The sequence below is a fragment of the Xenopus laevis genome, chromosome 3L, assembly GCF_017654675.1.
Source record: "Xenopus laevis strain J_2021 chromosome 3L, Xenopus_laevis_v10.1, whole genome shotgun sequence".
NCBI classification, from domain to species: domain Eukaryota; kingdom Metazoa; phylum Chordata; class Amphibia; order Anura; family Pipidae; genus Xenopus; species Xenopus laevis.
Window position 1 is genome coordinate 76226319 of NC_054375.1, and position 23474 is coordinate 76249792.

At 37.9% G+C, this 23474-nt stretch overlaps 1 protein-coding gene across 3 annotated transcripts; it reads right to left on the reverse strand.

Moving 5' to 3' along the window:
• Nucleotides 1-1814: 1814 nt before the first annotated feature.
• On the reverse strand, nucleotides 1815-23373 carry fam3c.L (FAM3 metabolism regulating signaling molecule C L homeolog). Of its 3 annotated transcripts, NM_001092010.1 has the most exon segments (11): nucleotides 1815-3210; nucleotides 6326-6452; nucleotides 6527-6611; nucleotides 9243-9293; nucleotides 10484-10542; nucleotides 11601-11724; nucleotides 12341-12373; nucleotides 13201-13305; nucleotides 16327-16373; nucleotides 18887-18994; nucleotides 23223-23259. In NM_001092010.1, coding segments are annotated over 9 exon segments (690 nt in total). In that variant the 5' UTR covers nucleotides 16340-16373; nucleotides 18887-18994; nucleotides 23223-23259; the 3' UTR covers nucleotides 1815-3117.
• Between the last annotated feature and the right edge of the window lie 101 nt (nucleotides 23374-23474).

Below are 23474 nucleotides of genomic sequence, written 5' to 3' on the forward strand. Positions count from 1 at the left end.
GATTTGCTGGTGTGTTTTGGGTCATTGTCCTGCTGCAGCACCCAAGATCGCTTCAGCTTGAGTTGACAAACAGATGGCCGGACATTCTCCTTCAGGATTTTTTGGTAGACAGTAGAATTCATGGTTCCATCTATCACAGCAAGTCTTCCAGGTCCTGAAGCAGCAAAACAACCCCAGACCATCACACTACCACCACCATATTTTACTGTTGGTATGATGTTCTTTTTCTGAAATGCTGTGTTACTTTTACGCCAGATGTAACGGGACGCGCACCTTCCAAAAAGTTCAACTTTTGTCTCGTCGGTCCTCAAGGTATTTTCCCAAAAGTCTTGGCAATCATTGAGATGTTTTTTAGCAAAATTGAGACGAGCATTAATGTTCTTTTTGCTTAAAAGTGGTTTGCGCCTTGGAAATCTGCCATGCAGGCCGTTTTTGCCCAGTCTCTTTCTTATGGTGGAGTCGTGAACACTGACCTTAATTGAGGCAAGTGAGGCCTGCAGTTCTTTAGATGTTGTCCTGGGGTCTTTTGTGGCCTCTCGGATGAGTTGTCTCTGCGCTCTTGGGGTAATTTTGGTCGGCCGGCCACTCCTGGGAAGGTTCACCACTGTTCCATGTTTTTGCCATTTGTGGATAATGGCTCTCACTGTGGTTCGCTGGAGTCCCAAAGCTTTAGAAATGGCTTTATAACCTTTGAAATTGAACTCAGGTGTGATAAACCACAGTTAAGTTATTTTTTAACAAGGGGGGCAATCACTTTTTCACACAGGCCCATGTAGATTTGGAGTTTTTTTTCTCCCTTAATAACTTAAACCTTCATTTAAAAACTGCATTTTGTGTTCAATTATGTTATCTTTGACTAATAGTTAACGGTTTTTGATGAGCAGAAACATTTAAGTGGGACAAACATGCAAAAGAATAAGAAATCAGGAAGGGGGCAATTTGTTTTTCACACCACTGTATTTATGTAACACCTGCCAAATATCTTGCCTCAGATGGTGCATATTTGATCTGCTTCAATATATCATAAAAAAAACAAACAAAAAAAACCAGGTGTGTCATTCTATGGAGATGGCCTATGCAAAGACATGTATGACCCTTGTGTAAATAAATACACAGAGTAGACATGTTCTGAGTATATACCGGTATACATGGGTAATGCAGAGAGGGATCTTTATACTGTATATAACAAAGAAAATCATACACAGGCAAAATAGTTGTATTAGAGTGTATTCACATATTGTCTGTTAAGGGAAAACCACAGTACAATCAAAAGCATTCAAATTCTCATGACTATCAGATTATTCTGCCTGTAATGAAGTCCATTTCTGGGGCACAACATTAGCGTATTAGGGAATATGCAATATGCAACTGGTTGCTTGTTTTGTTCCTGACCCTGTTTTACAAAACCCTTGTGTATTTTTTGTCCCATGGGTGGGTTTTTGCAAAAAATAAAAAGCTTAAACCTAGCAAAATTCTTATTGCCAAAACCCATCCATGGAAAAAAATTACTTTGCAAAACAGAACCAAAAGAAAACAAAAGCTATTTGATCTCTGCAGCATGTTCCCATGTACACATAGGCACAATACAGATGAAGCAGCACTATAATATTTTCAAGAGTTTGGGGAAAAAAAAAAAAAGTCTGACAATGTTTTGGTTGGCTTTTGATGGGAGTTCTGTGTAGGGATTTGTTTAGGTAACAAATACAAAATTTGGTGAAACATGGCAGAAACCCGCACTGCAATAAAAACATGATTTTTGCTTAAAAGAAAAGGACTGTAAAGTGCATGGAAATAAATGCTATAGTACCGTAATGGAGAATGAAATAATACATTTTATTGTTGGGAGTTACCGGTCCTTTTAATTTAATGAGTCAAATTAAATATTTGTCACATAGAACTTAAGAATATTGTCTTAAGGAAAAAAATCTTCCAAGCATAGTTAAAAATACATAGTATATAAAACAAGCGACTTAACAGATTCAGTATAATAGAGCTGTAAGCATATTGCAACTGTGCATTTTCATTATAAAATAAACATTATCAGTGCTAGTCCAAATAAAGCATTTCAGCAGCAGTTAAACTATTTGCAGAGGAGGAGAGATAGGGGTGGCTACTAATAGAAGGCTTTGACCTTCACTAAATCTTTATTCTCTGCCAAAGACTATACCTTGCAGATTCCAAAGCCATCCCTTGGGGCAAAATATTTACTATATTTATATAAATATTACTCGAGTGAGTGTGTGTGTGCATTTATATAAGATTTTTGTGCAAGACTGCAGAAGCATCATTCAAAGTAAATGCCATAAGAAAGTACTCCTTGTCAGAAAAAAAAAAGTTAAAACCAAAAAGGACACTTAAAATTCTAAACCTAACGTAAACAAGATTAATTTTGTAACCTATGTCACTAATGCCATTGCATCATTTATGTGTATATATATATATATATATATATATATATATATATATATATTGCATATATTTTTCAAATAAATCAATCTACCCCTAAAATGGTAGATAGTCAAAACAAGTATTCCCACTGAAATGTGTCATAAAACTAGTTACTAAAGCAAACTGAATTAAATAATTAGCTTCAAAGTCTTTGGTGGAATTGAGTTCATTGCAAAGAGTAAGCCCTGAAGCAGAGAGCACTGTTCATGGAATAGACTATGTAATGCTTTCCCAATAGCATAACCCCTTCTGCTACCCGGTATGTTAATGGATAAAGTATATTATATTGTAAAAGCTTTACTCCTGCAAAGGAAGATTCATTAGTTTCAATTTTTTTTTTATACAAAAATATTTTTATGTTAGCAATAAATAAATCCCTTAGTCATGCTCACAATGACAGATGACCTAGTTCAGAATATTTACACTTGTTTACAAAAACTAGACCAATAGTTTTCATACTTTCCCCTATACCCTCAGCAGTACATTTGAGTGCATATTGAGTTGTCCACACTAGGACACCAACAAACTAGTAGATTCATGATTGGTCAAAATTCTTCATCTATTAATTCATGTGTGTTCTCGGGAAGACTGTAAGGGAACGTTAGATTTTGAAAACAACTTGAATAGATATATTTTGAGGTCCTTTATTTTCAAGCTTTATGAAATTGGTCACTCATTCAGTTTCTGAGGGATGCAGCCTTCCATTTCAACAACTTCTGGCCAGCCTTCATACTTGTTTGTATCCTTATTATTCTTTATGTGCTAGAAATATGGAAAAAGAAATAACACAAATTTATAGTTCTAAAAATACATGTCAGTAATGTTTGATACCATTCTACACAGATCTAAAATAAACATTGTAAACTCAGCTAAAAAAATCCACACCCCATTTTCAACATTACATGGATGAATATGGCTGGTTCTGAATATACTTTACATCTTTTGTTTTAATGAAGAAATATCTATGGTTTCTGGCACTACAGGTCTCCCCTAAATGCCTTCCCATGGGCAAAAGGCTGTATAGCTAGTTCAGTAGATGAAGAGTGGGCATCCCTGCTTCTTGCCAATACCAAGCTCAAATGGGGCACACTATTTGTGTGCGATTTATAGCCATGGGGAAGTTGTAGAGTAGTTTAACACAGTTTATACATTTTTCCTGTATCCTACAGACTCCATCACCTCCTCCCATTTAAGGTCAAATGCTTTATTGGTGTCCAAGGACCACCATTCCACAAGTCAAGTTTTGTCTAAAGTCTAAGTATGTCAATACATGTTGCAAGCAGCAGATACTGCTGGGCTGAGGGGGCATTGGGTAATTTTTGCACAAAAACCTAGAGCCTAGACTCCCCCAGTAATACTGACAGATTCTTATAGATTTCATAGGAATGTGTATTACTTTAATATAGTGTCTGTAGGTTCTACCTGGATGTCGCAACGCTACCTTAAATTAAACCTCTCTAAAACTGAAATGGTTCTCTTTCCTCCAACTAACACCAGTAACATCCCGGAAGTATCCATCATAGTTAATTCCACTATCACCCCCTCTCCCCAGGCCCGGTGCCTTGGGGTTATTCTAGATTCTGCCCTGTCATTCACTCCTCATATCCAGTCACTTATTAAATCATGTCACTTCCACCTAAGGAACATATCCAAAATACGATCATTTATCACCCAAGACGCTGCCAAAATTCTTATTCACTCTCTCATCATATCGCGTCTAGACTAATGTAACTCTTTTAAATGGCCTCCCCCTCCAGAGACTGTCACCTCTCCAGTCCATAATGAACACTGCTGCAAGGCTCCTACACCTCAGCAACGCTCCTCCTCTGCCTCGCCATTCTGTCAATCCCTGCACTGGCTTCCGTTACCTTTCAGAATCAAATTCAAATTAATGACACTGACTTTCAAAGCACTTCATAACTCTGCCCCACCCTACATCTCTGAACTCATCTCTTTATACTCACCCAATCGCTTACTACGCTCCTCTACTGACCTGCTACTCAACTCTTCTCTCATTACCTCCTCACATGCTCGCATTCAAGACTTTGCAAGGGCTGCACCCCTCCTCTGGAACGCTCTCCCACAATCTGTCCGACTTTATCCCAACCTTTCTGCTTTCAAGAAATCTCTGAAAACGCACTTCTTTCGAGAAGCCTACCCTCACTCTGCTTAACTACCAAACGCAACACCGCATACAATACCACATTTCTCACCCACTTAATTCGATCTTGCCCACTCCCACACCTTGTGTATTACTCCCTTCCCTTAAGACTGTATGCCTATGCATAGGGCCTTCCTCACCGTTTTGTATCTGTATTGATTGTGATGTTTGTTACTTCATATGTTCTATGTATGTAATTCATGTGATGTAGCTGTATAATCACATTTACTTTACAGTGCTACGCAATATGTTGGCGCTATATAAATACATGTTAATAATAATAATATGCATGTCATTACATATGGTTACCTCCATAACACTTGGGGGCACATTTACTATTGGTCGAATAGCAAGGGTTAATTAAGTAAAATCCTTCGACTATCGAAGTCAAAGGATTTACAGCAATTCGTTCAAACGATCGTAGGATCGAAGGTCTTTAATCCATCGATCGAACGATTTTCCTTCGATCAAAAAAAGCTAGGAAAACCTATGGGGACCTTCCCCATAGGCTAACATTGTACCTCGGTAGGTTTTAGGTGGCCAAGTTGGTGGTCGAAGTTTTTTTTTTAAAGAGACAGTACTTCGACTATCGAATAGTTGAACGTTTTTTAGCTCGAAGTAGCCAATTTGATGGTCGAAGTAGCCAAAAAAATACTTCGAAATTCGAAGGATTTTTTATTCTAATCCTTCACTCGAACTAAGTAAATGTGCCCCCTAGTCCTACTTTAGCAATTCCAAGTTACTCAAGCCTGTATTTCAGCATTTACCCTCTAATCTAGTTACCATGAATTAGGTTGATGACACATGGAATCTGCCTTTGAAAGCTACTTTTCGTGGTTAATCAATTCATGTTTCAAGCACATCGATTCCTGCAATTTCCAGTGATAAGACATTTTAAAGGAACAGTTCAGTGTAAAAATAAAAATTGGATAAATAGATAGGCTGTGCAAAATAAAAAATGTTTCTGATATAGTTAATTAGCCAAAAATTTAATCTATAAAGGCTGGAGTGACTGGATATCTAACAGAACAGAACACTACTTCCTGCTTTTCAGCTAACTCTGAGTCAGCCAGCGACTTGAAGGGGGGCCACATGGTACATTTCTGTTCAGTGAGTTTGCAATTGATCCTCAGCATTCAGCTCCGATTCAAAAGCAACAATTATGGCCTATGTGCCCCCCCCTCAAGTCACTGATTGGCTACTGCTTGGTCACCAGGGTAACCAGTCAGTGGAAACCAAGAGAGCAGCAAAGCAGGAAGTAGTGTTCTGTTCTGTTAGACATCCAATCACTCCAGTCTTTATACATTACATTTTTGCCTAACTAACTATATTAGAAACATTTTTTATTTTGCACAGCCTATCTATTTAGCCAATTTTTATAACGAACAATTCCTTTAAGGTGGTAAATTGCACATGGGAGAGGCACTTACAGGCAAGCTGCAGTGAGTCAACGCATATAGACTACCAGGCTTTGGAAAAGTTTAGATAGCATTCAGCTGTATATTGTTCAATATCTCGGAAAGACACCAACATTGAAATATGGCTGTCATGGAGGAACAAATGTAAAACAAATGAATAAGATAAAAACACAACATTAGAAAGGGCATGTATATGTATTAAAATACACTTCCCTACATATTAAACAAAGACTTACACCTCACAACTAACAAATGAGACTCTGGAGTATGGCTAGTAAGTCAATGCATTTGTACCTACCTGTTCAAATGGACTTTTTGTTTTTATTCCTTTCCCACCAACAAAAACCCAGTTGTCTCTAAAAGCTAGGACATTGATTAATGTACTCCCAAGTTCAGATATCCGTTTCCGTGCATCATCATTTAGTCTAGGATGTAAAACAGATTTTAGAATATTGTATAACTAGAGAAATAATATATAAAATGTGTATCTTACACTTACTTTGTTGCTCCGTCATCATAAGTTGCCATTAATACTATAGTTCCATCTGGAATCTTCTTAAGAAATTCGATAAATGGACCAACCTCTGGAAAAAGAACAACACTGATTGAGATGTGTGGGAGAGTGGCTTTTTTTTTCAAAATTGTATTAATTTAGAATTGCAAGTTCAATAACATGAAAGGAAAGAAAGGTGTTAATATCAGGTATTGGATCATCTTAATCAAGATAATGATATTAACATAAGTAAAACAAAGATCAGAGACTTTGTGATAAAGTAAAGATGTATCCATGACAATCATAATAAAAAAAACAGTATCATCAGATTTGTAATTTGTATAGGCTTCGTGGTCTTCACCCTTATTGTTATAGGCATTTCAGTTATTGTTATCATTCTGGATAATTTGTTAATAATCTGTAAATATAAAGACTCCTGGGGGATTTATAAGTGCTCTTTTCCCCTCCTGAACAAGTCTGCCGCCTCAGTTCATACCATGTGGTATGTTGAAAGATTTTATTGTTAGGTGTCTGGTTGTTTTTGGTAAAGTATTCATGTAAGCGAGCCAAGTGTCGAAAAATCTTTGTGAATTTTTTATTATTTTTGTCCAGGTTTCTACCCAGTCAAGATGGAAAATATAATGACATTTTTATTGTACCAATGAGATAGGTGAAGGAGTTTGGGGGGGGGGGGGCATTTGTGTAGGATGGCTTTTCTAGCTACTGCTGCTAATCATTCAGCCAAAGCTTTTTCTGGTTCTGTGGTGCTTACATCGGAGGAACATTTGCTAAAAATAGCCCATGCAGCTGTGATGTTTAAAGATTTCCCCAACAGATCTTTCCAGTAACCAGCAACTTCCCTCGAAAAGTTTTGGCCAAAAAAATTTGGGCAAGACCAGAGGCAATCAGAGCCACTCTAGAGTTGCTGCATTTTAAGCATCTATCCCAAGAGGTCATACTTCTATGGAACCTTCTGAGTGATGTCAAGTATGAGTGATGTAAGATTTGCAGGGACATTTCCTGATATTTATTGGAAGGCAGACGTTTCATGACATGTTTATGATACTGGAGAATGTCTTCTGCTTCCATTTGTGGGATTGTCAACATCCATTTTGTTAGATTAATGTTGGGTTTGTCATAGTCTATATACGTTCTAATCTGTCTGTAGATTTGTGCATTGGATTTTACAGTATTATGACGTGCCCATAATGAGTCTAAAGGATTGTTATCATCTGCGTCCGTTAATTGTATTTTTAGCATAAAATAGGGGATTTTCCAGGATATTTTGTGGAATGTTTCTTAATGGGTTGTGTACAAGGAAGTTCATAGATGCGCCCTGTGTTAGGATTTCATCTAATGAGATCTATGGTGAAGCCAATTGCCCACATTGCAGTAAAGCTGCTTTGTTGTACTCGGCCATGTTCGGAAGGTTAATTTCTCCGTGGAGTTTTTGAAGAAAAGAAATGCTTAACCGTTAAACGTTTTCATAACGTGTTTTAGGTGTTTACAGTCTTTTGGTTAAATTTGGTATGGTAACATTAAAATTCTGTAAAGCAGTTTGGGAAATAACACAATTTTTGTCAGGTGGATTCTTCCCAGAAATGTTAGGTTAGTATTGGTCCATTTATGAACTTCTTGTTCTATATGGTAAATTGAGAATTTATACAAGTCTTTATAATGTTGGGGTAATGAGATTCCAATAAATGTAATGTGTTTGCTTTCTTGAAAGGAAAGGGGTTATTCCAATCTGTGGAGTTAGTACAGGTATGTTGTAATCAAAAGGCCTCTGATTTTCTGAATTTAATTTGGAACCCTGCTATATTGGCAAAGTCCGTTATTTTTCTTAAGATTGACGGCAACGCTATCTTTGGTCTGTCAATAAAGAGAAGAATGTCGTCGGTATATGTGGTCAGTTTTTGTTGGTGGGTGCCTATTTTTATGCCTTGGAAAGTGTCATTGGATAGGAGGTGTCTAAGCAAAGGGTCTCTAGAGTCACAATGAAAAGGTGAAAGCAGGCATTCTTATCTGGTTCCCTGGTTTATCAAAAATCTTTCTGAATAGAGTCCACGGAGAGTGGCTTTTAATCTGTAATTATTAAAGAGACACTGCCACCCTCTTTTTTTACATCTATCATAATATTGCCTTAGAACTTTGCCATAAAGTATTTGCAAAATGCTTTTACATTACCTGTCTGATGGCCCATGTTCCTGTATGAGGGAGCTGCCATATTTGTGCAGCAGGAGTCAGTTAGCATTAGAAACGTTAACTGACGCTTGAGATGGGACAGTCAGGTTGGTAAAACAGTCAGGTTTAGAAATTTCAATTAACAATTACTTATAAAATCAAACCTCTCAGCAAATGATCAACATGACCTATAGGTAACTTTTAATGTACATTCATATTTTAAAAAGTAGTTTTTTTAGTGTCAGTATCACTTTAAGCTGAGAACATCCAGGTTGTTAGCCTGCTAAACACACCATTAGGCAGCACAGCTAATAATTTTTACTAAAAATGCGTCATGAGGAATACATGTAGATATGGCAGCTATATAGGGCTGGAATGCCAATTTTAATATCCCTGTTCTATAAAGTGTACAGTGAACCAGAAATATAATTTATAGCCCTTATTTTCTCTCAAACTTTATTCATAAAACTATAATTATTCCACATTGATTATGTTCACTTCAACAATTGCCAAATATATTGTTTCATTCCAGGCTTACCTCCACCCCATAGGTCATGATACGTTGTCTCAATTAGTGCACCGGTTTTTCCTAGAAGAAAAACAAACAAAAAAAAAACATTTTACATATCTTATTTAATGATCATGAAAATTGTACAACAATGTTAAACTGCCATTACAAAGGACTGATACTACCTCAGATTTGGCAGCTTATTGGTCCATGTATGAAGCCAAAAATATGATAACCCATGACTGATAATGTGATAATTCTTTCTTTGCACAAGACAGACTAAAAATAGCAACTTCCCCTTGCTTTGTGGCAGTGAAAAGAAAAAAACTGTTTGCTGTGTTACCAAGTCTGACAACACCTGGACAGCAAAATCATGAGGACCAGACGATTTGAACCTGGATCAAATTTCACAAACACTGAATCACACAGATAAGACCGGTTTGGAGTGAACTGCATCCATGGCTTGATCCTCTCCATGCTCAACCCCCCCCCCCCCCCCCCCAAAAAAAAAACATTTTCAGCCAGTGCATCAATCCAAGTCTTAAGATAGCCATGGATGTGAGAATTTTATTCTTTGTGCGAAAATGCTCTTTAGTTTCAGTCTACCTACCTACCATTAACCATTTAGATTAAAATAAGTAGGAAAAATAACCAGACTATGTTCTGGCCATTAATTGGCAGGCAGCAATAGTAGGAGAGTTATGTCCAACAAATAGCAGCGAGAGTCACCCATTGATATCAGCAGATAGGCAATACATGCAGAGAGGTTATTGATAGCCAATATAAATCTTTTAATCTGTCGTTCAATAGATGGTATGAAAAATGACAGACACTCGAAAATCGACGGTAAGCTGGTGTCTATGGCCAGCTTAAGCACCAACCACATAACAGTCAGGAAAGTAGTTGTTTTGGCTCCAAATATAGGCCAATACACTTCAGGCAAATTTGGCAGCCAATTAGGTAATGACTCCACTGTCTCAGGCAGGCACTGTGACTATGGTCACATGTCACTTCAGTGTGATGCTCCATATGTGTATGCATTGACAGGACAGTAATTCACCTGTCAGTGTGCACGGACAGGGGTGATCCTGGCCATTTTGTCACCCAAGGTGGCCTTCGTGCTTGCCACCCCACCTCCCCACTCACCTTTTCAGCGCCGGAGGGGGACGCTAGTAGAGAGAGTGCCAAAGAGCTGAATTTCTGGGTTGAAAAACAAGCAGGCATGTCACGCTATAGCAATCTCACTGACAAACCTGAACATTTCAACTTACCATTTACCAATGCAGTGTTGATTCCACGGCCAACATTATTCTTCACACCACTCATTAAACTGTGCAAAATAAAAAGTAAACACCCATGCATTAATTCTTGAATTTGTCATATTTAGTATGATCCAAATAAATTAAATACAATGCTTTATTTATTTAATGCCGAAAAACATGGCTTTCCAATATCCAAGACAGAGTGAAAAGTTCAAATTCTAATTATTTTTCAGTTTAATGCTTTAAGGACAGGAAAGTTGAATTCACTGGGGGGGTTACCAATAAGTGAGGCACCCCTCATTGAACAGCTAAATTTCCTTCTTAGGCATGTGTATTGCTAGCGCAGTAGTGTAAAATCCTTTTACTCTACTGCACAAATGTGAGACCATTGGGAAATGTAAGAAACATGGTACAGGGAAAATAGTGTACCAATTGAATTCAGTAGCAGGGTGTCTGGCATCCCCCATCAAATTCACCTTTGCTTGTCCTTACAATCTTAAAGGAATTGTTCAGTGTAAAAATAAAAACTGGGTAAATAGATAGGCTGTGCAAAATAAAAAAATGTTTCTAATATAGTTAGTTAGTCAAATATGTAATGTATAAAGACTAGAGTGATTTGATGTATAACATGTCAGTCAGAACACTACTTCCTGCTTTTCAGCTCTCTTGGTTTACACTGACTGGTTACTGTGGTTACCAGGCAGTAATCAGAGACTTGAAGGGGGGCCACATGGGTCATATCTGTTGCTTTTGAATCTGAGCTGAATGTTGAGGATCAATTACAAACTCACTGAACAGAAATGTACCATTTGGCCCCCCTTCAAGTCGCTGACTAACTCAGTTATAGAGCTGAAAAGCAGGAAGTTGGATTCTGGCTGTTTTATTAGACATCCAGTCACTCCAGCCTTTATAGATGACATTTTTGGCTAACTAACTATATTAGAAACATTTTTGCACAGCCTATTTACACAATTTTTAATTTTCACACTGAACTGTCCCTTTAATCATTTACAGAAGCTATTTTAGGACACCCATAAGTGAGAGGAAGGTTGTATGCTAAATATAAGCTTTAAAAATGTACTACACCAATATAGGAATACAAGTTAAACAGTGAAAATTTACGTACATATTATCATCAACGCAAATCTTCGGTCCAACAACATTTGCGGCACCACTTGCAATTTTAAAAGCAAAATGTTTCTCTGGACACACTTTAGAAATACCACATCTGTATCTTGGGGCCTTAGTCGCTGCATAAATAAAAATTTATGTTTAGGTTTAGAAATGATTTACTGTATCGGTATTTGAAAAAATTTCAACAAATAAAAATTTTAGATTATGGCACAAAAATGTATCTAAATATGGGTACTGATATATATATACTAAATAATACATCAATTCATAGATTACATTTTATTGTTTCACAATTAATTATCTATTTCAGCTGAGAGACAAAATGGTAACAAATACATTAAACCAGAGACAACAAATTGGTCAACAATCCTGGAAAATCACTTTTGTAATTTCTAAATTGTGTCAGATTCCCTTTACTTTAACAACCCATAGATGAAACAGTATTTTCTCAAACACTGAGCAGCACATGTAAATTTTATTGGGAAAATAATTAAGGCCAATGGAACATATAAACATATAAAAATATAAACCAGCACCATAATAAAAAGGAGTAGTTTAAAGGTAAAGCAATAAAACCTAGTAGTATTCTCATTTCATTTTAATAAAATTAGACCTGCTGTGTAAGCTAATTAAAAAATAAAAAAAATCAGGAAAGGGCTGATTCTTTCCTACCCACCATGTACAATATTAATGCATTTATACTTTTTTTTTTACAGAAACAGTTATACTCACTTGGATGTGCCACTGTGTCTATGGCAGACCTAACTGCAAACAGAAAACAGTAAAAAAAAATGGGCAATACATTTACCTTAAAACAATATTCTGAAAAAGAAAGCACAGTGGGCAAGCTTTTTTAATTCTTGCTAAGAAGCAGTAAAGCAACTTTAAGTTGCCAGTGAGACACATGGCCAGAAACAAATGTCACTGGTACCATATAGTATTTGCCACAAAGTACTACCACCTCAAAATGTTTTCCACAAAAGATAACATTGATGAAATGTAATGAAGTGTGAGAATGGCCATACATGCAGAGATTTAAACTGCCTTTCGATCCGACCATTGGACCAGCATATAGGTGGCCATATCACGCAAAGTTTATTTTTCATATGGAATCAATCCAACCAACTAGCTAATAAATCTGTGCATATATGATGGACTGGAACTCAACTACATTAACTTGTATTGGTTAAAAAGGTGTTATACAGAGTAACCATTACTTGTGAACACATGACAGATAGTTTAAACCTTTACCCATAATCCTAAACTTTTGTGTAAATGGTGTAATTAGCTCTGTTTCATAATACAACAAATATAATTACATTATAGCCAAGAGTGCTAATATGTATTAGGGCTTCAACACAAATACACAAATGTTTTGCATATAATGGGGTATAACACAAACTTTTAATCATATATAGAACTCTTCATGCAAGCTTTGAAAATAAAGAACAACTGCATGTATTATTTTAAAGAAAATGTCTAGACTTCCTGTCCTGTAATATATAATACTAGCTGGTACATGAGCATTCCAAATTAAAAGATTCTAACCAAGCATTCTTCTTACCCCTTCCCACATAAATGTAATGACTTACCAAAAATATTACCCAGATTTGTATACGACTTTATTTCAAATACTTGTGATATGACATAAAATGTCAGTAAAAACAATGCAACAGCTACCACAAACTTTATGGCACCTAGAAACAGAAAAAATAATATATGGTCAGAGAATGCTTTAACAAAGTCTACTTTTTTTTTTTTTGAAAAGGCAGGATCTTGAGGGCAGAGAGAGGCTTACTTTCCTATGGTAAAGCCCGTCTACCTTGATGGCTTAAAAAGTACCATAACATCCAAAAATTCGGATCAAACAACTTTTTAGAATTTGACACATGAATTGTATGATTTTTTCGAGTTTTCACCCTAAAACCCAAATTTTTTTCGGATTATCCAGGGCAGATCACAATGTCAATTAACAACTTCAGGGACATCTGCCATTGCACTATTCAAAAAGGGATCGCGTTCTGACCCCTGTTAGTTTGACATCAGTGGAAGGAAAGCTTTTGAAGAGGCAATAAGATACTTGAATACACTGCAAATCAGAATGCTATGAGTTTGTGCCAGCATGATTTTATGTGTAACAGATCTTATCAGACTAATTTAATTGCCTTCTATGAGGAGGTGAGCACCAAGCTCGACTTTATGGTAGCGGTGGATTTTGTCTACTTAGGTTTTGCTAAAGCATTTGAAACTGGCAAATGAGCTTCAGTGTTGATATATGCAAGGTTATGCACTTTGTGAAAAGTACAATAAATGACAGTTACACACTAAATGGTAAGTGTGTTGGGAAGGATATGGGGATCTTTGTGGATACAAAGCTGTGTAGTTGTTGCCAGTGTTAGTTAATGGCTGCTAACTCAAATAATGTAATGTTTTTCATAAAAAAAGGCATTATCAAGAGATATATAATTAATTTAAGCAAAATTATGTTTTTAACTATATATAATCCAACAAAATACAGCACTCAACAGGTCTTGCTCAATCCAAAAAAAAAAAAGTTTTATTTAATAAAAAAAAAGTGTTTCTTTTGATTGAAAAAACTGTACTTTGTTGGATTATCTCAATACACCTTGTGAAAACCCTGCAAGTGCCATCATTATAGACAATCAATCTATTCACATATACAGGTATGGGACCTGTTATCCAGATGCTCTGAACCTGGGTTTTTACGGATAACAGATCTTTTTGTAATTTGGATCTTAATACCTTAAACAGCAAAAAGTGGTGAGTTTTCCCCAAAAGTAAAGACCAAAATTATAACAAAAATACAAATCATTTATTAGGACATACAGATGACCGCCTAATGCATTTCGTGACTACTGGGGCACCTACTCATAGGCTAATGATCACATCCCTGAACATTTATTTTAAAGGGTTTGTGACCAATCACAAACAACATATGCCTCAACCAATTAGAATTGGAGGCAATTAACAGCACAGATGTCTCTTTACATATAGAGCCAATTCAATTGCACAGAGTAAAAAAGACAATGCCATTTAAAGTGCAAGTATGCATATAGGTAATATATACGTGATTATTTTCTCAGAATACGCAAACAATATATATTTCTATACAATATAGTACAAAATAAGAAAACAATGAACAGAAAAATATAATAAGGAAAAACTACTGAAAAAAAAATGAACAAGAAAGAATAAAATCGGAATTTTTTTTTTAGAAAAAGTGAAAAAAAATAGAAAATTTTAATAAAACAAAAAAACATAAATGAAAGCTATATAAAGAAAAAATATACGGATAACACTACTCTGATTATAGTAAAAACAATCGTTAGTATCAAATGTAAATACGGTTTTTTGATTCACAAATATTGGGTAGTTATGTAACTATATGAATCCTTAAAGATTGTGTTCTAGTTAGTCTAGGTTTCTCAGCCCAAAATAGACTATTTTGTAGTTCATACATTGTGTATACATACCTAGCATCACAATTATTATTTAGATCAAATCATTTAAAGAAACATGTGATGTCAAAGTCACTATTGAGACCAAAGGGTTTTCTGGTTTGTAAGTGGAAAATCCATTTAGTCTCAGAGCGAAGTAATTTTTGAATAATATCTCCACCACGTCTATCACTTGTAATCCTATCTATGCCTATAGCAATCAATTTAGTGACATCTCCACCATTATATTCCTTGAAATGTTTTGCTACATTCGAGTCCAAATTTCCTTTTCCTGTTCTTTCACACCTTAAAGGGGACCTGTCACCCTAAGAAATAATTTCAAATTCTTTTCTATCATGTTAGTTGAGCAAAATAAACTTTACTTACACTGTATTTATTATTTAAATTTTGTTTCCTTCTGTTTTGGAATTATACAATCATAGCAAGCAGGCAGCTGCCATTTTGTGGACACGGTTATTAAGGGAAATTGTGTATCACCCCAAAATCTTGTGTATGAACCAGAATGAGGGACCTAATGTCCATGTGCAGTGCCGTACACAATTCTAGAGCCTGAGTAGGGAAGGAGGAATGTGAGGAGAGCAGTGACATCTAGGAAGTGCTGAATGGAAAGTGAAAGTAATTGACTGCCCCTCCTCTATGCCACGGGCATAGAGGCGGGGCAGGTAATATTTGATTGACAGTTTAGATATTTAAACACCTTTATAATAGGTATGGATGTTTTAATGAAAACATTTTTTGGGGTTCCATATTTAATTTGGAAAGGATGTTCATTATGCAGTTTTTTTATATATAGGTGACAGGTCCACTTTAAGTCTACAAGAAAATAAAGGAAACAAAAACAATAGGCTGGTATTTTAGTTTGACTCAAGTACAAGGAAATGTTTTATTATTAAAGAGAAAAAAAGAAATCATTTGTAAAAATTTGGAGTATTTGGATAAAAAGGAGTTTATGGGAGATGGCCTTTCCTAAATTCTGAGCTTTCTGGATAACAGGTTTCCAGAAAACAGATCGATAGATTACAGATCGATCCCATACGTGTGTGCAAAAATGCACAATTGAAGGTCTATCACCACTCTGTCAGCATCAGTCAGGGGGCTTTCTATTTAATGAGTTGTGACCGGCAAACAGCAACAGCTGTTTTCTACTGGATGGTAGTGGCTAAAAAACCCTGTGTGCATCAAACTATCAAGTTTAATGAGCATAAACCACATTAGATATAATATAAAAGGAAAACCAACCTGCTATCCTCATGATGGTCAAATTGCAAGCTGTTAAATCAGGTCACCTGCCAAATAAAAAAAGTGTTTGTTAAAAAAAAAAAGAAGAAAATAAAATTCAATAAAATTTAGTGAAACCTTAATTTTTACATACCCCGATTTTATATTACCCCAGGTTTTACATAACTTTTTTTTGTGGTCCCAACATTTCACTATGCATTTCAATGGGTGTTATTCCATGATTTTACATCATGTTTTCCAGGACGCAGGCTCACAGAGTGGATTTCGTCGCAGAAACACTACAGTATGTATTTTGGTGCGAAAATCAGCTCCATGGGACTGAACCCGGGCCAACACAATAGCTCCGGGTGCAAGCATTTTACAAAGCTTTTTGAAACATGGGGCAGATTCTTGGCCTGTGTTTATCCACATGCCAAGAGTCCTCTATGTGTGATAATAGCCATATTTTTAGCAGGACCAAAGATGAGATGTGTATCAACCAATGTATGAAAGAACAGTTTACAGAGTTAACGACAGAGTTGCTCCAGAGAGACACGAGGTAGTGAAAAACAAGACAACAATTTTAGAAAAAAACTTAAATGCAATTAAAAAAGTGAGTGAGTGAGTTTGGGAAGTGAACTACTTCCAAGTTCAAGATGGCTTGTCAGCTGCAATTTCCTGCCATGTAATTTCTGCTGCTAAGCAGCTGCTATGAATAAGGGCAAGGGTGATATATAATAATATTATTATACCTCACCCCTTACTAGGGTTACTGTTCTTTTGAGCAAGCAGACAAAATCCACACCAATAAGTGTATAGTAAAATTATTATATATTGAATAGTAAATGAATGGCTTGTTACAGCAATGAAACAATTACAATAAAACAGTTTCAAATGATTATAACAGTCTACATTGTCACCACCAGACTAGTACGGTAAGTTTCTTTTCTGTTTGCTCCTGCTCCCATCTTCACACCAGCCTAGCGCCTCTTTCTTCTCTCAGGCTGCTTCCCCCTCACTACTGTCCAGCGTTCTTTTATCCTGGTTTGTTATACCTGCCCCCACAGCTCCCAACTGATCAGATGCAGAGATAAAAAAAAACCCAACCTGCCCACATCCAGTTGAGAGAGTTTCTGCCATACAGAAATGAGTTATATGGCTTCAGTAGCAACATAACAAACAAGGGAAAGTTGTGCTCACCACTATTTTTTAAAACCATTAGGCGGGGGTGCAATGAGGCTGTGACCACAAAATACATATAGTCAAATACAAGAGTCCTCTGCACTCAACCCATTATCAATATATTTAAGACAGCGACATTTTGTGCATACTGCTACTAAAAAATGCCTTACCCTTTAAACAAAACAGGGATTGTTTGTCCATATATTGCAATATATTTAAGCTGGCCAACTACGTCAAAGTCATCCCATATCTGGCCAGTCCTATGCTCAATTTTATCTGATTCATTAAGAATTCTATTGCTTCATTATACATTTTACAAAGGGACTAGGTATTACCTGCAACTTAACTTGCTGCTTTCAAAGTAAACCTCCATACTTGGCTGCCCTTTTATTAGACACCAGTGGGATCACCTGACTATAGCTGGGAAGGGTGGGAGCTACAACATAGAGCTGGTCACTGCTCCTGTATAAACTATAACAAACAAGGGAAAGTTGTGCTCACCACTATTTTTTAAAACCATTAGGCGGGGGTGCAATGAGGCTGTGACCACAAAATACATATAGTCAAATACAAGAGTCCTCTGCACTCAACCCATTATCAATATATTTAAGACAGCGACATTTTGTGCATACTGCTACTAAAAAATGCCTTACCCTTTAAACAAAACAGGGATTGTTTGTCCATATATTGCAATATATTTAAGCTGGCCAACTACGTCAAAGTCATCCCATATCTGGCCAGTCCTATGCTCAATTTTATCCCAATCCCTGTTTTGTTTAAAGGGTAAGGCATTTTTTAGTAGCAGTATGCACAAAATGTCGCTGTCTTAAATATATTCAGTAGCAACATACTCTTACATCCCCAAGAAACCCTTTGATATGTGTAATTCCATTAAGGAGTGACTTCGATTGTAATATACCTGAAATAACGGACTCTATAGTCAACCTGATGAAGGACATGTCTGTCCGAAACATGTTGTGTTTGAATAAAGTACACTGAATCTAATTTGGCTCTCCAGAGTGAACTTTGCTTTTACCTTCTATAGTCAACCCCGATGCAGTGGATAACAAATAAATGACTATATAAAAACATACATCTAACATTTTTAAATGGAATATCCAAAATGGACATTTCTTACAAGGGCACACAAGTGGTGGCCCCGCTGCCCTCAGCCTGCATTTTCTTCTGCAGGCAGAGCGAAGCATATCTGCTCTCTTCCACATCTTTGTGTATCTGAAATGTAAGTACAGCTTCCACGATACACAAAAGATGCTGAAGAAAGAGTATCCAATACTCTGCACCTGCAGAAATATTGCAGGCCGAGAGCAGCAGAGCCAATGCTCTGTGTGCCCTTGCTCTTATTTATATCAGCTAATTAGCAGCAGAAATTGCAGCTTACAAGCCATGCAGCCTAAAGTCCGAGTTCACCTTCCAAACCCTCGTCATGTCCGGGTGCTCTTGCCCTATCATCCCCATGCCTAGAGACAGATTGGTTTCTTCGTGTCACCTGTAAAAATGTAAGAATGTAAAGATGTACTGAATTCAAAATACCAAAACCATTAAAAAATAAATAAATATTTGGAAAAATACTGAACCAAATATATATTAGAATTTGAGCAAAATTAAATTCTGTGATTTGCAAACATAAACTTGTCACATTCAGTTCTCCAGTAATTTAAGGAAACAATGAAAGACTTAATGCATAAACGTTCATAATACAATTAACTTGACACACAAAGAGGTATATTTATCAAAGAATTAAGTTAGAGATCGCTACAGTGAAATTCTGCCACTTTCCATTCATTTTGAAATGCATATTTAACACAGGATGAACTTTTACCCACTGATACATATACAAAAGTGACTCAGATGAGGCTTAATGAAGTAATAACAGACTGCTGGTGTTGGGGTGTCCACTAAATTAACAATATATAATCAAAAAGAACACAAGGGACTTCTCCCCACACTACATGTGTCTGAAAAGGTCTGTAAACAGATCACCCTGCGCTGAAACCCTTCTGGACTGCATTCTGGCGTGACTAGGGGAGGTCTGGGGTAACGAAGCTGCACAGTCGATCCAAGGATCTTCGGAGTCATCCGTGAGCGCAACCTGCTATACGGTCGGTACAATTAATATTTTCCCTAACTCAATATAGGGATTGCCTGAGACCACATGCCATAATGGGGCCCTGTACTTGCCATCTGCCCTATGGCCGGCAGTAAGAACAGGGTTTCCATGTGCCTTCCAAACTGTGCTCTGCACCTATTTGAAGCTGGGTGCAGACTACTGACAGACCCATGTCTATGTAAATGAACTCGGACTTTTTTCCACAGGAAAAGTGTTAACATGATTTTAAACTTTTATTACTGAGGCCAAGGCCAAAACCCACTCCTCAGCTGACTATGCAACTACTTAAGCGAAGGGTGCCCAGACTTTGTTACCCTGGGATCTACTCTCGACACATGGCCCCCATCAGGAGATCTACCTTGATAAAAATAGTGGGCCGTTTACCGTACGGCACAAAAACAAGTATCCCAAGCCCATAAAATGGTTATAATACTACATTATACTTGCCATAAAGCAAGACAAAACTGCTGTTTTCTATAGAAGAAAAGAAGCAAAGACACACAGTGTGTGACATAGTTATTGATGTTTTTATGGAAAACAGTGCCGGGCTCTGGACTAGAACTATGTGGGTGCAGGTAATACACGGCTCTCCTGGCCGAAAGCACTGCCAAGATATCATGCCCTTCTTTTTCATGATTAGATGTGACTGGTGCCTGAAGACACAGAGGACAGTTGGGGTGGTTATAGGGGAGCTGAGGGCAGTTATTTGGAAGGACTGCCAGTCATTATTGGAGCTGAAGAGAATCAGGACAGTGAGGGAGGCCCGTGTAGATCATTAGGCTGCTATTATTGGTAAAATGCTGGATATGCACTTTTCCATAATTGCCTGCCCAGGTACAGACACCAGTACCAGCCACTTCAATCTCTGAGATGCCAAAAAGCAGTGACAGGACGGCAGTTCCCAATATAGCCCACCCTCATGCCTTCCTATGAGTGTGACTACAGCTTCCAGCATCCCCCCACAGCCGGAGCTGAAGTTGTTGTCCAGCAGCCAGGGGCTGGGGCGTAATGAAGCCATCACTACAGAGCATGGCTGGCTCCGCACAATTCAGCATTGCGCTAATAAGAATGCAGCAGTGCCGTGTTTGTGCCTAACTATTGCTAAGCCTCCAGAGCTGCCCCTTGGGCTGAGGCTAACACTACCGTCTAGTGTCTACTTGCTCCTACTTACAGCAAGTATGTTCCACTAGTTCCCGGATCTCCACAGAGTGAGAAGGTGATAGTCCCATAGCAGCTGCCTGAGGAGCCAATCTGCTAGTGCTGGAGAGAAGCTAAACTTGGGCCCCCCCTGCGGAGTGAATGGAGGGGATTTGAGTGGTGGGACTGTTACTGCTCACTCACTCTTATACTATCTCCAGTCCAGAAAGCCCGGCACTTCCAGTGATAGGCAGAGTGCTGCTCCAATGGGTCCCTGCACTGCCGGCTTGCCATTGGCCGAGGCGGCCATCTTTACTAAGGGACCGTGCGCTCCACATCTGCCCTGAACAGCGGCGACGGGGCCCTTCACTCTTCCACATCCCTCCTCTCTGGTCCAGCCAGAAGGTCACGGTCTACAGGAACATTATCGGGATTGACTGGAAGATTGCGATCGTATCCTGGGCACCCCTGACTTAAGCGAGTGGCACACAGGTCAATTTCTCTGCTGCTTTCCATCCCCTGTATGGGATCACTCAGTCAGCACAAAAACAGTGGATTTTGGCATGGAAATGCTAAATTATGCATTTTCTTTTTGCACCAAGATCTGCTCGGTGTACATAAAGACGAGCTGATCCCATGTCTGCCTGTGTGCCCATGTGCACACAAATTACGAGTGAAAGGCAGCTGAACGAACATAAAAGGAGATGGAAAGGTCTTTTAACTTGGACTGCCACCTCATAATTCCCCAGTGGCAGTCAGGTGTTGCTAAAGAAGCACTTTTTATGCTGCTGGAAAGGTCTTTTAACTTGGGGGTGACAAAAGTTAGGCACCCCCAAGTGTTCGCATGTACTTACCTGAAACCTCAGGCCGGTGCTACTATCAGAAGAAAACTGCACCGTCCCGGGATTCTTCCAGCAAGCACTGATCGTCTTCTGGTTTCTTCTATCTTCAAATTTCCCAGGGCAGACAAATGCGCAGTAGAGCGAAATAGACTTTTTCATTAAAGTTTAGCTTTTTGCGCTACTGTGCATGCGCAGCCGGGAAATCAGAAGATGATCACTTTTGGCTGCGCCAAGTTAAAAGATCTTTGCAGCAGCATAAAAAGTGCTTGTTTAGCAACAACTGACTGCCACTGGGGAATGATGAAGTGGCAGTCTCTGTGGCAATAAGCCAATTACATTACACTATTAATATCATCAAAAATGTGCAGTGAAGACAATGAAACAGTGCCCATGGACTCATAAGATATAAAGTTTGGGCACTATTATGCAGAATCTGGTACTCCAAATTACATTTACCATAGTGTCCTTTTAACACAATAGATTTGCTTTTTCTTTGCAATAATGAACAGAAACTTGAGTTTGATAATGTAATGTGTCTATCATAAAATCCGAACGCAGGAAAAATACTGCCTGTTGCGTCTCAACCTGTGTTCGGCGCCTACATGCGCCTGCGTGAGTACAGCCCCATTGAAAAAAACTTAATGCATCTACTCCTGCGCTCCCCTGCTGCTGAACGCGTAAAAATGGAACGCAGGGGAGCGCAGTTTCAAACTCTCGTGTGTAAGAGCCCTTATATTCAGGCCCTCTCCTATTCAGATTCCAGTCTCTTATTTAAATCAATACAGGTTGCAAGGGTAATCTGGACCCTAGCAACCAGATTGATAAAACTGCAACTGGAGAGCTGCTGAATAAAAAGCCAAATAACTCAAAAACCACAAAAAAAATTAAAACCAATTACAAAATGTCTCAGAACATCACGCTCTACATAATTTAAAGGTGAACAATCCCTTTAATAAATGGCACAAGCAAATGTTTCACGTGTCCCCAAAAATTAAAAAGCAAAAGGGGTAAAAATAATACAAATACTAAGCAAAATATATATCTTCCTTCTACTTCTTTGCTTCCCATTTTCTTGCAACACTAGCCTTAAATAGAACATAAACCTAATAGCCTACGTTTTCTCTTGAGGACTGCAATTTTGTTTAATTATGTCTTGAGGGGCAAAGCTGTTTACCTCTGTCCTAATAGGGCCAAGCCGGTTGAGCAGCTGTAGTGTGTAAATGTTGCTGTAAATAAGGGGGGTGTTAGAGAGCGGTGCAAAAGCCATACAATGACCATACCTGAAGAACACCTGACTTTTGCTTCATTGTGTCAAACAGAAAGGGAAAAGAACTATACTTACAATTGACTATAAAAGCACTGATATTCTTCATTCTATGTTGCATAGAATTAAACCTGCGCAAAAAGCTATTAATGGGGGAAACCCACTTTAACACTAGGGGCAACGTCATAACAGCCCGAAATTAGCTCTGCTGTGTCAGCACCAGCAGGTGTCAAAGAAATTGGCATTTGCTAAATAGAGGCGATATTATAGAAACTTTTAGCTTGGTATAGTATAACGATTTGCAGTGAAAGTCAGGGCAGTGTTTGATAGAACTTTAAAAGAAAAGATTCGGAGAATTGCATACCGCCCAATAGTCCTGATTTTCTTAACGCAGCACGCAGTTCCGGATCGCTGTTTAAATGTCCCGCAGCACCGTTAATGTTGAGCTCCTTAGCTCTTGCGGACAATTAATCAGACGTCACAACGCACATCTCGCGAGACTATGACGTCACGCGAGAGCTACATAAGCGCAGTGACGTTACGCGTAGTCGCCTTGGGGGGCAATGACAAGGATGTCGTGGTTTATTATTAGTACAAGCATAAGCGCCTTGTAAAG

Excerpts from the sequence above, each read along its gene's own strand:
- fam3c.L (XM_018250917.2), bottom strand. Across the intron at positions 11,725-12,340 it reads AGACACAGTGGCACATCCAA|CGACTAAGGCCCCAAGATAC; the intron begins GTGAGTATAACT and ends TTATTTATGCAG. Across the intron at positions 6,453-6,526 it reads TATGATGACGGAGCAACAAA|ACTAAATGATGATGCACGGA; the intron begins GTAAGTGTAAGA and ends TTTACATCCTAG.